Source organism: Alternaria rosae, assembly GCF_020736505.1.
Source record: "Alternaria rosae strain MPI-PUGE-AT-0040 chromosome Unknown BKA58scaffold_3, whole genome shotgun sequence".
NCBI lineage: Eukaryota > Fungi > Ascomycota > Dothideomycetes > Pleosporales > Pleosporaceae > Alternaria > Alternaria rosae.
This window is the reverse complement of record NW_025763572.1, coordinates 1,088,487-1,102,007: the sequence shown is the minus strand read 5'-3', so window position 1 is coordinate 1,102,007 and position 13,521 is coordinate 1,088,487. Positions and strand designations below refer to the sequence as shown.

Genomic DNA, 13,521 nt, shown 5'->3' with positions numbered 1-13,521 from the left:
CATCTACTTGGCTGTGCCATGCCGCATGCTTCTCGGAGAGTGAAGTTCTTCGTTTCCACCCGCGACTGCCCAACGTATCATGGGTGATCCATCCCGGTTAGCGTCTTGGCCAGCACGATAATGCCGCTCACTGCGTTGCCTCACTTTGAATTTTTCCAAGGTTCCATTGCAAATCCAACTTTGCTCCAAATGACACCGGCAACGATGTAACGAGATCCATAAGTCCTCTTCAAAGTATTCTCCTGCTGTCTTGTGCCAAGGTCACTACTAATGCTATATAGTGCTGTCGGGCCGATTGTGCTCCAGCGAAACTAGAGCTAGTTGACAGCCCCACCATGGACGCGCCACGGTCGCGACATCCAGACCTGTACGCTCCCTTGCCGACAGCGACATCGATGCGCGTCATCGAGCTTCATCCAGTACAGAGCGACGACGAACCTATCGAATGCACGCTCCACCTGACTGATCTCGAGCACAATACCTTCGAGTTCCATGCGCTGTCTTACACTTGGGGCGACCCACTGTATCGGTACTGGTTCGAGAAAGAGACGCCCACAACATGGGTGCAGGAAGTGACTATCAAATGCAATGAACTAGACATCGATGTTACGGCCAATCTGAAACACGCGCTTAGGGCTATTCGCATGCTACCTGTGAACAGCCAGAAACCCGAATATCAAGTGCAATACCTCTGGATTGTTCGTACCACCCCAATTACCAATGCATGGATTACATACTGACTCTAAACGTTCAATAACAGGACAAATTATGTATCAATCAAGACAATATGCGGGAACGAAACACGCAGGTTGGCTTAATGGCCCAAATCTATAGCAAAGCTTCGTCAGTCATATCGTGGCTAGGCCCAGCAGACAAAGACAGTATTCTAGCTATACCACTCATGCGGCGCCTCAACAAACTGCAATGTTTTGACAATATGCAAGAGCATCAGCAATGCTCAATATATACAGACTTCATGAAGATCGCGTTGGAAGAAGACGACAAAACAGAAATCGACACGATCTCTGCCGAAGAATTTGAAAGCTTGACTCGTTTTCTCGCCAGAAAGTATTTCTTTCGCTGCTGGGTACTTCAAGAAGTCATGCTTGCTCGACACATCCGTATGTTGTGCGGTACGGACATCTTGGACTTTTCAGAACTTCAAAGAGTCGCGTTACTGGTTGCATGGATCAAGCAGCATCGATTTCATGAAACAGTTGGGCAAGCACTGACTCTCCCCATGAGAAATAATCGTCACTACGACCATGAAAATGCCATTCTGGAGCTATTCCACAATCGGTGGCGATTGCTAAACCCGCCTACAACGCAAGAGAAGACATTGCCTTTCACTTTTGCGCAACTCCTGACTTTAGCCCGCATGACCGAATGCAAAAATCCCGAAGACAAGGTCTTCGCATTATTAGGCATAGTACCTCGTGGGGCCTTCGGAATAACTGCCGATTACAGTAAGAGCCCAGAGCAGGTTTATATCGAAGCGCTGCGTTGTCTCATCGATGAGACGAAGAACCTCAACTGCCTAAGTTGGGTTACCGACCTATCGGTACGAAAGTTTCCAAGATTCCCAACTTGGGTCGGGGAGCTTGAAGACAAGGCCTTTCAATCAGAGCTCGCCTCCGCAAACGTGGGCTACAATGCCACTTTGGGGTCGAGATTGGACACCTCGAGGATCGTGCCCACGGATAGCCGCGTGCTCGGAGCTCGTGGGCTCGAAATTGACCGCATTGTGGAGCTTGCCGGATCATGGGAATGGCACGGAAAGCGCTTGCAATTCGATCCTCGGTGGAGCGCGCTTACACTGAACCTTCCGAAGTTATATCAGTCTACAGGACAAACACGATGCGAAGCATTAACCACCACACTGGTCGCCAATGACATTGGCCATCTGCCTCTCAACCACCAACCCGACATGGACCGTTTCAAACACGTGGTGAAGCGACTAACCGGCGCTTCGGTCGTCCGCTGTCTCCATCGCTTACTCTACTACCCTGATAATGAAGAGACAACGACAGGCTACGAAGATACAGCTTCTCCAATCCTCCGCGACATAGACATACTCTCCGAAGGCGATGATTCTGGCTTCGCGACATCTCGGGCTGATGTCAGACATACGGAGCAGCAAAGCTGCACTTGCGGGGCGAACCTGACACAAATGGACATCAGCCGCACATATCCGCGCCGTCCTCCATTCAACCCCAAATGTCCTTACATCGTCGATTTCCGTCGCCCAGATCCTACCAGTCATCCCTATCTGTCTTCCATCAGCGATCGCATAGCCCGCCTCGGGCCTACAGCCAGCGAGGCGGAAATTGAGCGTGACTGGCAAGACCACAACTTTGGTGGTGCAATCAACAGAAATGGTCAATTTCGGCGCTTGGCTAGGACCAAAAATGGCTTATTAGGTCTGGTGCCGACTAGCTGTGAAGCTGGAGACGCAGTGTGGCTACTGCAGGGTGCCAACGTTCCTTATGTCTTACGGGAATCAAATCGGCACGTTTCCGATGGATATACGAGAAGAATATGGGAGGTGATGGGCGATGCATATGTACATGGGGCTATGCAAGGAGAAGTGTGGAGAGATGTCAAAGATCAGCTTGTGGATATCGAGCTGGTGTGACCGTTTCGAACGACCTGATTAACTACACGCCAATGCTTTACAACAGTCAGGAAGACCTTTTCCGTTTCCCGCCAACGGGACCCAGAAGCCATGCTCACGAACCTCTGAAGTCGTTGTTATTTCCTGGAATTATCAGCGCGACATTCAATTATGGCACGAGAAACACTTACCGTAATGGGTCGAACCTCCCTTGCTCGTGCCGATGGTCTGACTTCCGTGGTTGGCCAAGCCACCTCGATCGTTGTTACCAACGTATGTGACTTCGTCTTCTGCATGCTAGGGTCACTATCGTCTCTACGCTGCTCCTTGGTCAACTCGATCATTCGCCGCAGCTCCGCCAGTACATTCTTGTATGTCTGATCTCCCTCTTTCGAGAACTTGGTCATATCGATATGGTTCGTATCCACCTCCACTGAACCCTCGAAAACGGGCGGAGCAGCCGAGTAAACTGGAACGACGACATCCCTGATGCTGGCCAAGGGTAGTGTCTCGTAAAAGCAGCGCACCTCTGTAGCACTATCCTCTTTCACGCGCTTAACAAGCAGCCGATAGAAGTAGTCCTAAAGTTTATTAAGCTGCGGGTTCTAGCTCTACAACTCGTTAATTATTAAAGTGTTAACTTACTAAAAGATGCAGACGCGAAAGTTTTTAGCGAGAAAAGAGGCTATATTAGCTAACTTTAAGCTACAACAAGGTGTACCTATAAAAACGATGCCGCGTGTATCGTCTACTAATAGCGCAATACTGTTAATATTAGAGTCTTACGAGCAGAGCCCCGTCAATTAAGCAATGTCGAGAACTAGCTGAAGCGTGGTGCCGTTACCGAGAAAGAACAATATTTCGTCACGCACAAGAGCGATTTGATATCGATCAGCGAGAGAGTCCGTCCACCACTGGGTCAGTGGCTAGAGGCGTGTCGCAGTCTGCACACATGGAAGATCTTCAAAGCGAAGTTTGTGAAGGACCTGCATGTTCAATCGGACGCTAGATCCTATTCTAGCGACCAGACCTTTGAGAGCGTAATCACACTCGGCATAATAGCCTTAGGGCTTGCTATACTTCTTGCGCCCCTGTGGTGGATGCAGAATGTTTCTGACAATAACAGTCGGCTGGCAATTATTACGGGGTTCGTGATCCTTTTCACTTTACTAATGACAGACGCGACTATCAATAGACCTTTCGAGGTGGTAGCATCGACTGCAGCGTACGCGGCGGTGCTTATGGTGTTCATGCAGACTGGAGGTAAATAGAGGCCCCAGGAGTGTGCCACGTATCTCGTTATGACGATGTTACGGGCTGGTATTAGGGGTCGGGTGCCTAGTCGAAAGCAAACCTTGGAAGCGGGCCCCGCCACTGAAACATAACTAAGCAGCGAGATTGCTTCGTTTCTACATCTGCCACTTCGACCCTCATCCCGCACTTCATCGCGCAAAGTCAACCTTGTTTCCAAAGCAACCAGACAGTAGGGTGTTGGCGTCTCGCAAGCCTTCTGCTGTTGCTTTCCACCTCGCTCGACCCTGAGGCAATGTGGATAGAAACTGCCAATGGAAAGATGGTTTGAAGCCACCATCTGTTCTTCCGGTGTCACCGGGCATGATGTTCACCTCTCGACCAACAGAAGTCCGTGTTACGACATCATCGGTTCGCGTTAGCATCTCCGAGCTGCAGTTTCGAAGCGAGGAAGTCCGTGGGCCAGTCCTGAATCGCATCGCATTTAGCCTATAGTGACTGGGTGGCAACATCTGATCTGAGTGGTAAGATAATACAATTGGACTTTCTACGACTGGTGCTTGGATACGTACGAATACTGCCAGGACGACCGTGTTGATGTACAGAAGAGATACAGATGAGATAGTATCTCGATGATCGGTCTCAATCCGCATCGAGGGCTCCCTACTACAGTTCATCTACGCCTACCTGCACCACCTACTGCAGCCCATCGTTCGCGTTTAGCTCATCTTACCAACATCGCTTCCGTACGGCTCACCAAGGAACCTAGCGCTTCCGCTACCATGCGGCCTCTTCGGAAAGCCTAGACCTTGTCAGCGGCACGGGACGTCCAGCCTCGCAGGATCGCTTACTAGGGTAGTAGACCAGGTTCACACGAGAAAAGAAACGTATCATCGATTCCATCGCTGGTGTCAGACAAACGAACGTCAGGGCTGTTGCTTTCAAATGCAGGTTGGTCACAGCACTTGCATGTCAGCTTCACTCGGGATGCGCCACATTCAGTGACCGGTCAGGTTATGCTTACGGGCGATCGAGCAACACATCGGATCGGAAAGCTCACAGCCTTCTCTTAGCAATGAGAACATCGAATTCCACAAAACCAGCGTCTGTCACCTTATCCAGGTAATCATAGCTGGCTCAAAAAGCACCTCGCTGCGAAGAATGTAATGGCGTTGAGGAATACAAGGACCACATATCCGACGATGCGGTGCAGCAGGATCATGCAGACAATGCATACCTTCTCATCCTCTTCGAACTTGGCGGCTCTCATCTGCATACTGTTGTATTACCTCTAACAGGTACCAGTCGACCCGACGATCCGTTCTACGCATCGCGGTCGGAGCTCGGGTGCTGTTACATGTTCGCGACTGCTGTTGCGCTTTCTGAGTGAGCTGAGCAGTAGCATGTACCTATAGGTCACACAATTATTGCATAGCAAGATGCGCTAAGAACGATACGGCCTACCCACGAAGGTGAATCAGCCTTCTAGAAGAGAAGGAGGAACAAGTTTGGCTCACCACCAACACTATTGACTACTGTCGGTGAGGTGAAAGGGTGCATCCCAAGCTCTCAATAGCATCGCGAAGGCATCAGCCTAGTCGTAAAGGTGTTGGAAAGAACGCCTCTTTTAGCCTGGAACCAAACCTTCCAGAATTTTATCCAGTGGACGACCAATGATCTCTCGTATAGTCGGGTGTGGGAGCTTGGTGCACCATGATACCTACGCCGTAGGCCGACATCGCCCAGACGTCAGCCCCCGTATCTCTTCACACCAACATCTTCAAGAAAGCCATCGACCATGCAAACTTCGTTGAGACGCCCGTGCGAAGAGGCATCCTTCGTGTCAGCAGAGGTAGGCTAACGAAACTTTGCGAACAGCTAGGCATACCTTGCCCAGGAAATGAGCCTCACGACAAAGTATAAATATCACAGCATCTACCCATTATCTAGTCTTCATCAAAACAGTATCATTAACCATCTTCTACTACACTTCTTCGCTCAAACACATCATCTCCAGCAGCTTTCAAGATGCAGTTCACCACCACCATCGCCCTCCTCATTGCAGCCGTCGGCATCAACGCCGCCCCAACGGAGATGAGCAAGCGCCTCGACACCATTCCCCTCAAGTTCTACTCTGGTGCAGGCTGCAACAGCGGTATCGCCGTGACGACCGCTTACATCCCCGCTGATGGCAGCTGCTTCCCCACCTCGCCCATCTTCAGCGGAAACACAGATTCCGCGTTGATTCTCCCGACCGACTTGCCGTCACTGCCTGCCGGTTGCACTCGTAAGTTGCCTTGAGAGAAGTGATGAGTTGTCAGTTGGTGTGAAAGAGAGCTAATTCGACGGTGTTAGTCGTTGCATACTCTGACAACACTTGCTCGAGCGTCAACAGGATCGTCTACGATGTCACTGGTCGATGCGGTACTTTTGGTCCTAACAAGCCTATCTTCTCCGCGAGGGCTGTTGGTACTTGCCAGTAGATTTCTGCTCGATCTCGAGTGAATGGCAAGCGTTCCTGCAAGGACGCTTTAGGGCTCTATGATTGATGTTCGTATCTCTTGACTCAGCGGCGCCGGGTCCAACACTCCGATGCTTGCTGACGAGAGAGAGGTGATGTGGTGTAACACAGTAGCGATGAATACTTCTTGTCGCTCTTTAGCTAGATTCTTCGTATGATTGGGGACGCCCCCTCTTACTATTACACTTTTTGTCGTAACCAAAATTACCCAACCTCATATGCAACCGTGGGAATATATATTCCATTACAAAACATTACAAAAGGTCTACAATCCAAAATATGCCTAGTCCTGCTTCCTCGAACTCCGCTTAACGAGCGTCTCATCCGAGCTCGCAGCATCCTTCGTGCTGACGACATGGAACGAGAAGTCCAACTCGCCCACGAGCACCTTGACGGCCTTCAACAGCCGTTCAATATCCATGTGTATACACCTCGTACTTATGCTCATGACTGCAAAGGCCGCGTATCCCGGTTCGGCGATATGTCTTAAGCTCAGAATCTCCGGGTCCACCATCTCTAGTTTGCGGCTGAGCTGTGCACCTGGTGGGGCGTGTAGGTAAGGAGGCAAAGGCTGTGCATTTGTGATGCTGGAAGAGAGCATAGCGAGTAAAGAGGTGATTTCATGCGAGGTTACTTTTGCGGAGAGGATGACGCGGCGGAAGTCGTTGAACCATTGAGCGGAATGGTGGTCTTGGAAAGGGGTTTCTTCTGCTTCAGGAGGTGTGGGGTCGGCGGATTGGCGGTTGAGTGAGGGGTGGGTGAAGGCTTGGGAGGCGTAGCCTAGGAGGGCTGTATAGTTTACGATGCTGATGTATGTTGTTAGTCACGTTCGAGTTATTACATCGTTGCTTATCCGGAGTGATACGTACTTCTCGACATAACCAATGATCTTCTCGTACTCTTCTTTGGGAAACTTGCCTCCAAGTGGGAACTCCCACTTGACGAATCCGGCGTGCATCTTCAGCCCTTGTAGGGTAAGCATCTGTTTAGCGAAGACCTTATTACGGGCTTTGACGAGCTGATAGCCTGGACTCTCTTTATCGGTCTCTTCGTCACCGCCTAGCTCACCGCGGATGCGGCCCATAACTTGTTCATGCATGATGCTGTACAGATTTGCAGAAAGGTATAGCGCGCCTCCAAGTTTTTGACGGAGCGCAGAGTGCTCGGTAATGGGGTAAGGAAAGATAGTCCAGAAGAAGGCGACAGCTAGACCACCCACTACTGTAGCAAGACGGTAGGGGCCGAGTGTGTAGATGGGGTATGCAGGTTGACCTGTTGTTGCTGTCGCGGCTTGTTCTCCAATCTTGCGAACTTGGAGTTCATAACCGACGATCATAGTAGCAGTGACCACACTGATCATTCCAACGATAACGAGATCCATGCGTTTTAACGGAATATAGAAGCCGATCGCGACGAAGAACCAAAGGAAAACCAGGATACCCGCAGTTTGTTGCCCGGGGATGTACCAAATGAGCCAGGCTACTATCATTGCGACGGCAGTACCTGCAATTCTCAATATGAACTGGAAGATGGATTGACCGGCTGTTGGTGTCATCGAAATGGCAACCATGATCAGCGCCCAGACTAAGCGCTGTTCGACGAAGAACTGTTGCGTTGGACGGAGGAAAGCGACAACGGCAATGCTCATCGTCGCACACGCAGCGCGGAAACCGAAAGCCGACTCGTCACTTCGCAGGAAACGCGAAATGGCACGAACACCATTGCCAAACTTTTGCCACGCATTTGTAGGTGGCAGATGCTCGGGGTCTTTCTTCTCTTTGTACGCTTCGCCCATGTAAACAATGGTGTTGCTCCTGTCGAAACCCGCAACCGTCGTTTCGTCGTCGGAGGTTGAGTCCTGGCTCGCGAAGATGCTCTTCGCCCATTTCTTGAAGCGCCGTCCACCAGGCCAAATGAACTTGTTTTTCAAAGTCGCCTGATCGCGCTCATCTGCGAACTTCACGAATTCGATCACGGACCGACTTATGGAGTTTAGCAGGAACATGACGTAGAGCACCATGAAGAGCTGTCGTTGATCCCGCTTTCGTGTGGTGATGCTCGGCATGAGCTTCAGGGTTTCTTCGTCAAGTGCTGATGGAGATGAAAAGTAATCGTCGCGAAGTTTGATGCCCTTGGTTTCGACCCAATGGCGCAGAGTGGGTTCCTTCCTGCTGAAGAAGGCGTCGGCTTGCTTCTGCATGTAGTCCGCGAATCCCGGTTCTCCCGGTTTGATAGCGTCACCCTTCGCCTCAGCGTCGTCCTGGTTCTGGCCCTTCTTCTTTTTCGGCGGCTTGGCCAGCTGTAACTTGAACATGACGTGTGCAAGTCCATCATCGAGAGCCTGGAAGATGTTGTTGAACGGCTCATGAACAAATTGAAACATGTTGTTCCATTCCTGGACGGTTTGTCTGCGGATCTCTTCGTCGTGTTCGTCTTCTTGTCCATCCCAGTGGTTGATTTCAGCCGCCCGCTCGAAAAGATCCATCACCGAGCCGAGACCCAAAATTGGAAGCATGATGGCCCTCAGGTTCTTGAACATGCCCTCGAGATCATCTGGTGTGAGTTTTCCATATGCGATCTCGCGCTTTGCAAACGGTAGGTCTGCGGTAAGCTTGCCATGCAACGCCTGCAGTGAACCAGTCATCTTCTTAATGGCTGCTACTTCCGGCCTGGGCTTCGCCTTCTTCTTCCCATCCCCGTCCTCTGGCACGTACTTTTCGCCGAACATGTCGCTCGTTTCCAGGCTGTGGATGTAATTCTTGTGCGCACCGAGAGTCCCTCTCAACAAGCCAATGTATCCTGCTGCTTCCTTCATCACCACCTTGCGCGATGTCACAGGGATGATGAACAGGGCCACTCCCGTTGCGATCGCAAAACCAGTCAAGAATGCCACTAGAAGTCTTTTGATGAAGGACTCGCATTGTGGTACTGTTTGAAACAAGAAGCCATTGGTCGCTGCAACATTGACCTGAATTGCGTATACGATCGCCGGAAAAGCCAGTTGCGGAAACTTTGCCTTCATAGCATTGATGACATAGATTTGGAAGAAAAGCCACACTCCAAGCACTGCCGACTGTGAAGAGTTGTAGCGTTGTGGTGGTGCTCCAGGTACAGTCGTATGCTGTCGGGCTTTGACTCCCGTCCAAACCATGAGCATGGCAAGAGCCGAACCAACACATGTCGCCAGTATGTTCATCGTCATGGTCTGAATGAACTTCGCGCGCGGCATGATACAGAATCCTAGGATACTGATGATAGCCGAGAGGTAGCCCAACGTAGTAAAATATTGCGCAACGGGCGTCGCCTGATACATCGCAAGGCAAATTGTCGGGGGCAGCGCCGCCTTGCCCATCATCATGAGCGTACCCGGGTCCAGACCGAGTTTAATCCACGCTGCTTTGAGTTTTGACGGCTTCTTCTCTTTTTTCTCTCCATCCTTCCGGTCCTCCGTAAGTGTCGCATCTTGGTGGTAATCGTTCGATTGCCCCTGCTCGCCGCGTGGTGATTCCCCTGCTGTCTTCGTGGAATCCACCTCTTCCTTATCCGCAACATTCCGGCCCGTCGCGGTAGACGCCATTGTGGCGCTGTGAGTAGAATCGACTACCCAGGTAAATGAGCAGATAGCGAGAGATGGATCGAGTAACACTTAAGACATTACTGAGAGTCGTCCAGGGCTAGATCTCTCAACGAATACCCATAGGGGCCATCCGATCCTCCGCACGCGAGAGTCGCGCCGCGTTCGGCATTTTTCATGCGCGCGCTCGACGTCATGGTCCGTGATGTGAGTGGCCAAGCAGCACGCTAAGACAGATCTAAGGTTTAGCCACATGGATATCCCAGCCATTCAGGCCTTCGGTCTGGTTGTCATCCGCTTGTAACTGCAATGTCGCAATGTCGGCATGCGGCATGGGCACGCGAAGGTTTATCAGATTCGCCCGGTCCATCTGTATTGGTAACGCCGAAAAGAAGATGCTTGGTAGTTCGTACGATCTGTGGTATATGCTGCTATATACAAACTTCCAAAGCAATGCTCTATACAACAATGCGCTCGAAGCTGTACTTCGGCACGCGTTTACTGATCAGCATACCCATCTCTCTCTTGCTTCGCTGTTCCTTCTTTCCTCCCTTGCCGCTCTTTATCTTTTCCACGCCCTGATCTGCCTTGGCTCCAAGCGGCAGCATAGGCAGGTCTTCCTCTCCACTAAGCTTGCTGGCGACACCGAATGGTTTGCCTTGTACCTCCAAGGTCTTGTTAGAGGGCTTCTTCGATGTCGGTACAGTGGAAGCGTAGCGTAGGAACTCTGAAAGTAGACCACGTATGAAATGAGCTTCGAAGAAACCACTGAGTGCTACAGATGCGTCTCGGTTTAACGATTTGAGCATGTCTTCACCGGTCTCTGAGGCGGAGATTGTACCGACAGAAGCCAACCAAGCTCCTGCGCCAATAGCGTCAAGAGTGGTAGAGAGAAGAGAAGCGATGATAGCGACTGCATGGTCGTCCGGATCATCGCCTGAGTTCTCAGCATCAGGTGAATCGGTATCTACAAAGCCCAGTGGCGAAGACCACCCACCGTTCTTCAGCTCCAAATGCAGAAGGCGAATCAGCGATTCGAGATCCCGTCGCGGCAACATTGAGCGAAGAGTTGCACTAACTATTGGTGCTGAGAAGGTATGGAGCCGGATCAGAGCGGGTCGCAGTGTGTGGCTGCGCGTCAGCAGACCATGGTCAAGCACCGATAAGGCATGATCGATTTCGTGCGAGGCTGCTTCGAGCTCGGTAGCAAAGTCCAGGTCCATGTCGTCGTCTGATGGATTGGTGCCATTCGTCAAAAGCTTGGTGGCTTCATTGTCCTTTGGCTCGTCATCTATACTTTGGATGAGAAGCTTGATAGCTTGAACGACCTCACCCACTGGGAGAAACTGAGTGTGGTTGAGTACTGCTGAGAGAATGTGCAGATCGGGATCGTATTCGACCAAAGCCTTAACGATATCCCCATCCACGATAGCTGAAGCAGACTGCATTTGCTCATTTGTTCCATCGAAAAGGGATCGGCGAATGGACTCTTTGGTGAGGTGTCCAGTCTGTAGAAGCCACTGGAAAACGTTGGGTGGGAAAAATCCGACTCTCAATTGTCCTTGTGATTCCTCCTCGGTGGCGTCTACCCAGTAGAAAATCTTGCTCAACGCATATAGTGCATACTGACGGTATTGCTGCCGTTGGTGGCCAGGAATAGTTTTGGGCATTGTCCATCGGGGCAGGTCATCCTTGGAAGTTTCATCGTCGAGTTTGTCAATGACCATGGTATCCTCGTCAGGAAGACTTGGGCCCCCTCCGTTCGTTAAGGGTCCGCCATTTATCTCATTCTCGTGCTTCTGAGCTGCATCGGCAGACTCAACTTCGATACCCAGGTCTGTCGCAAAGGATCGCTCGAACTTTGCAATCTTACCCCTTGTGGCGTATTTGTTGAGCTTCCATTTTCGCTCCTGCCATTTCTGAGCGTCACCTGTACTGAGAGTCGATTCTGGTGCGATTCCCCTACCAAGAGCGTCGATAAGAAGAGTACCCTCGGTCTTGTTCCTTTTGCGCGATCCTGCTCCACCAAATTGCATACCAAATATCTCGTCCTCTCGAGCAGCAACAATCAGTCCGGTGTCGGCGTAGTAAGCCACGAGGCTGCATGGGGAAACCTTCTGCTCGTCGCTCTCTGGCTGCGTATGCTTCCTTTTCTTCGAGGGGCTTAGAGACTCTGATGTGGACGGACTAGGACTCATGGATTGCACAGCTTGCAAAGAGTTGTACTTGACATCGAATACTCGGCATGTGTTTTGCGACGTGGTGAAGATGACATCTTGTGAAGTTCGGAGGAAAGAATCGACAGTCGACCCGGGAAGCACAAATTCCGACTGGAGCTTTGGTACGGTTCCAGACAAGTCGTAAGATAGCAGGTTTCCGCTTGCAAAAATGTGAAGGGCACCACTGGAAGGGTATAGAGCGATCTGAGATGTAGGAGTCCGTGCGGCTGAGGCCTTTGGTTGCGGTAGGTCCAACGAAACTAGATGTTTCAGTGGCGAGAGCTGGTTCGTAGTAAGATCGACGGATCTTGGCTGTACTTGGACAAGGGTGAGTGTCCTCGTTTTGTCTGCTTTACATTCGACGATGCAGAGAACCTGAACCAGGTCGAGAAGATCCGAGTTTTCGTCTGGAGTGGGATCCAAGATGGTAGCGATGTCTTGTCGGCTTCGCAGGAGCCCCCGTATAACCGATCTGGCACTGGCGAGCGTAATATGTTCGATATCCACGTCGGTGCTTCTGGACGGTAAGAGGATCTTCAAGTTTGCGACCCACCTAACATCCTGGAGATCGGCCGACAGAGACATGACATCTCCATTGTCGAAAGTCGCCAGTATGTCGTGCGTCGCATCATTAGCTGAGCCACCAGGTGCGACAGGGAGCGAGTCGAGTGTCGAGACGCGCGCAATATCGGAGGGCGTATACGAGGTCTTGCTGGTCTCGGTGTGGTCGCCAGACGATTTATCGTGGAAGCACACGAGTGAGGGCTTCTCGGCCGGTGATGACCCGGCTAAGGAAACGTAGGTAAAGCGTTGTGTCGAAGTTTTCGAAGAGGCCTTGCGATAGATCGAGTACGGAGCGGCCGCGAAGGTTGCGCTCGGCGGTAGCGCATAGGAAGTGACGAGTTGAGGATTTTGGAGCTGCAAAAGATTTGAGCGCATATCCCATGTCGCAATATAAAAGTACATACGCTGTATATCGATACACCCTCTCCATCGACACCGACTGCGATTTCGGTTCGCTTCCTCTTCTTTATGCCGCTAATGCTGCATACTCCAGCAGCGTGAACATGGCCGTTGGTAGAGCCGATGGGTTTGGACAGCGACGCCAATGTAAAGGGAGCGCCAATCGGTTGGTCGAACGACATGGTGTTTGCCAGACCCGAGTGTCGGATGAGCTGAGGTCTGCGTGAACCGTAAGGTGAGGCGCGTGCTTTGGTTGCGCGGTCGAGTGTATGTCGAAAAAAAGATTGGAGCTCCGGCAGAAAGGCGGGCGGTGCGAAATCTTGGCTGAGGCTAAAGTGTGGCTTTTGGTGGCGCCCTTAGCGCGTAGGCGCGTCACGTC

At 51.3% G+C, this 13,521-nt stretch overlaps 4 protein-coding genes across 4 annotated transcripts; 2 read left to right on the top strand and 2 right to left on the bottom strand.

The window, feature by feature from the left end:
- Nucleotides 1-89: 89 nt before the first annotated feature.
- BKA58DRAFT_121904 (heterokaryon incompatibility protein-domain-containing protein) lies at nt 90-2,950 on the top strand. Its single transcript, XM_046164174.1, has 3 exons — nt 90-234; nt 282-698; nt 761-2,950. The coding sequence occupies exons 2-3, from the start codon at nt 336-338 to the stop codon at nt 2,633-2,635; spliced, it is 2,238 nt and encodes a 745-aa protein (XP_046027414.1). The 5' UTR covers nt 90-234; nt 282-335; the 3' UTR covers nt 2,636-2,950.
- A 2,943-nt stretch (nt 2,951-5,893) lies between these two features.
- BKA58DRAFT_437419 (uncharacterized protein) lies at nt 5,894-6,348 on the top strand (the record flags this gene model as incomplete). Its single annotated transcript, XM_046173489.1, has 2 exons — nt 5,894-6,152; nt 6,221-6,348. The coding sequence occupies 2 exons, from the start codon at nt 5,894-5,896 to the stop codon at nt 6,346-6,348; spliced, it is 387 nt and encodes a 128-aa protein (XP_046027413.1).
- A 321-nt stretch (nt 6,349-6,669) lies between these two features.
- BKA58DRAFT_311913 (uncharacterized protein) lies at nt 6,670-9,963 on the bottom strand (the record flags this gene model as incomplete). The annotated part of the gene is made up of 2 exons (XM_046167354.1): nt 6,670-7,192; nt 7,256-9,963. 2 exons carry the CDS (start codon nt 9,961-9,963, stop codon nt 6,670-6,672), a joined length of 3,231 nt encoding a protein of 1,076 aa, XP_046027412.1.
- Nucleotides 9,964-10,340: 377 nt separating this feature from the next.
- BKA58DRAFT_418973 (uncharacterized protein) lies at nt 10,341-13,432 on the bottom strand. Its single transcript, XM_046172693.1, has 2 exons — nt 13,148-13,432; nt 10,341-13,097 (listed from the first exon to the last, which is right to left on the bottom strand). Exons 1-2 carry the CDS (start codon nt 13,322-13,324, stop codon nt 10,419-10,421), a joined length of 2,856 nt encoding a protein of 951 aa, XP_046027411.1. The 5' UTR covers nt 13,325-13,432; the 3' UTR covers nt 10,341-10,418.
- Nucleotides 13,433-13,521: the final 89 nt, after the last annotated feature.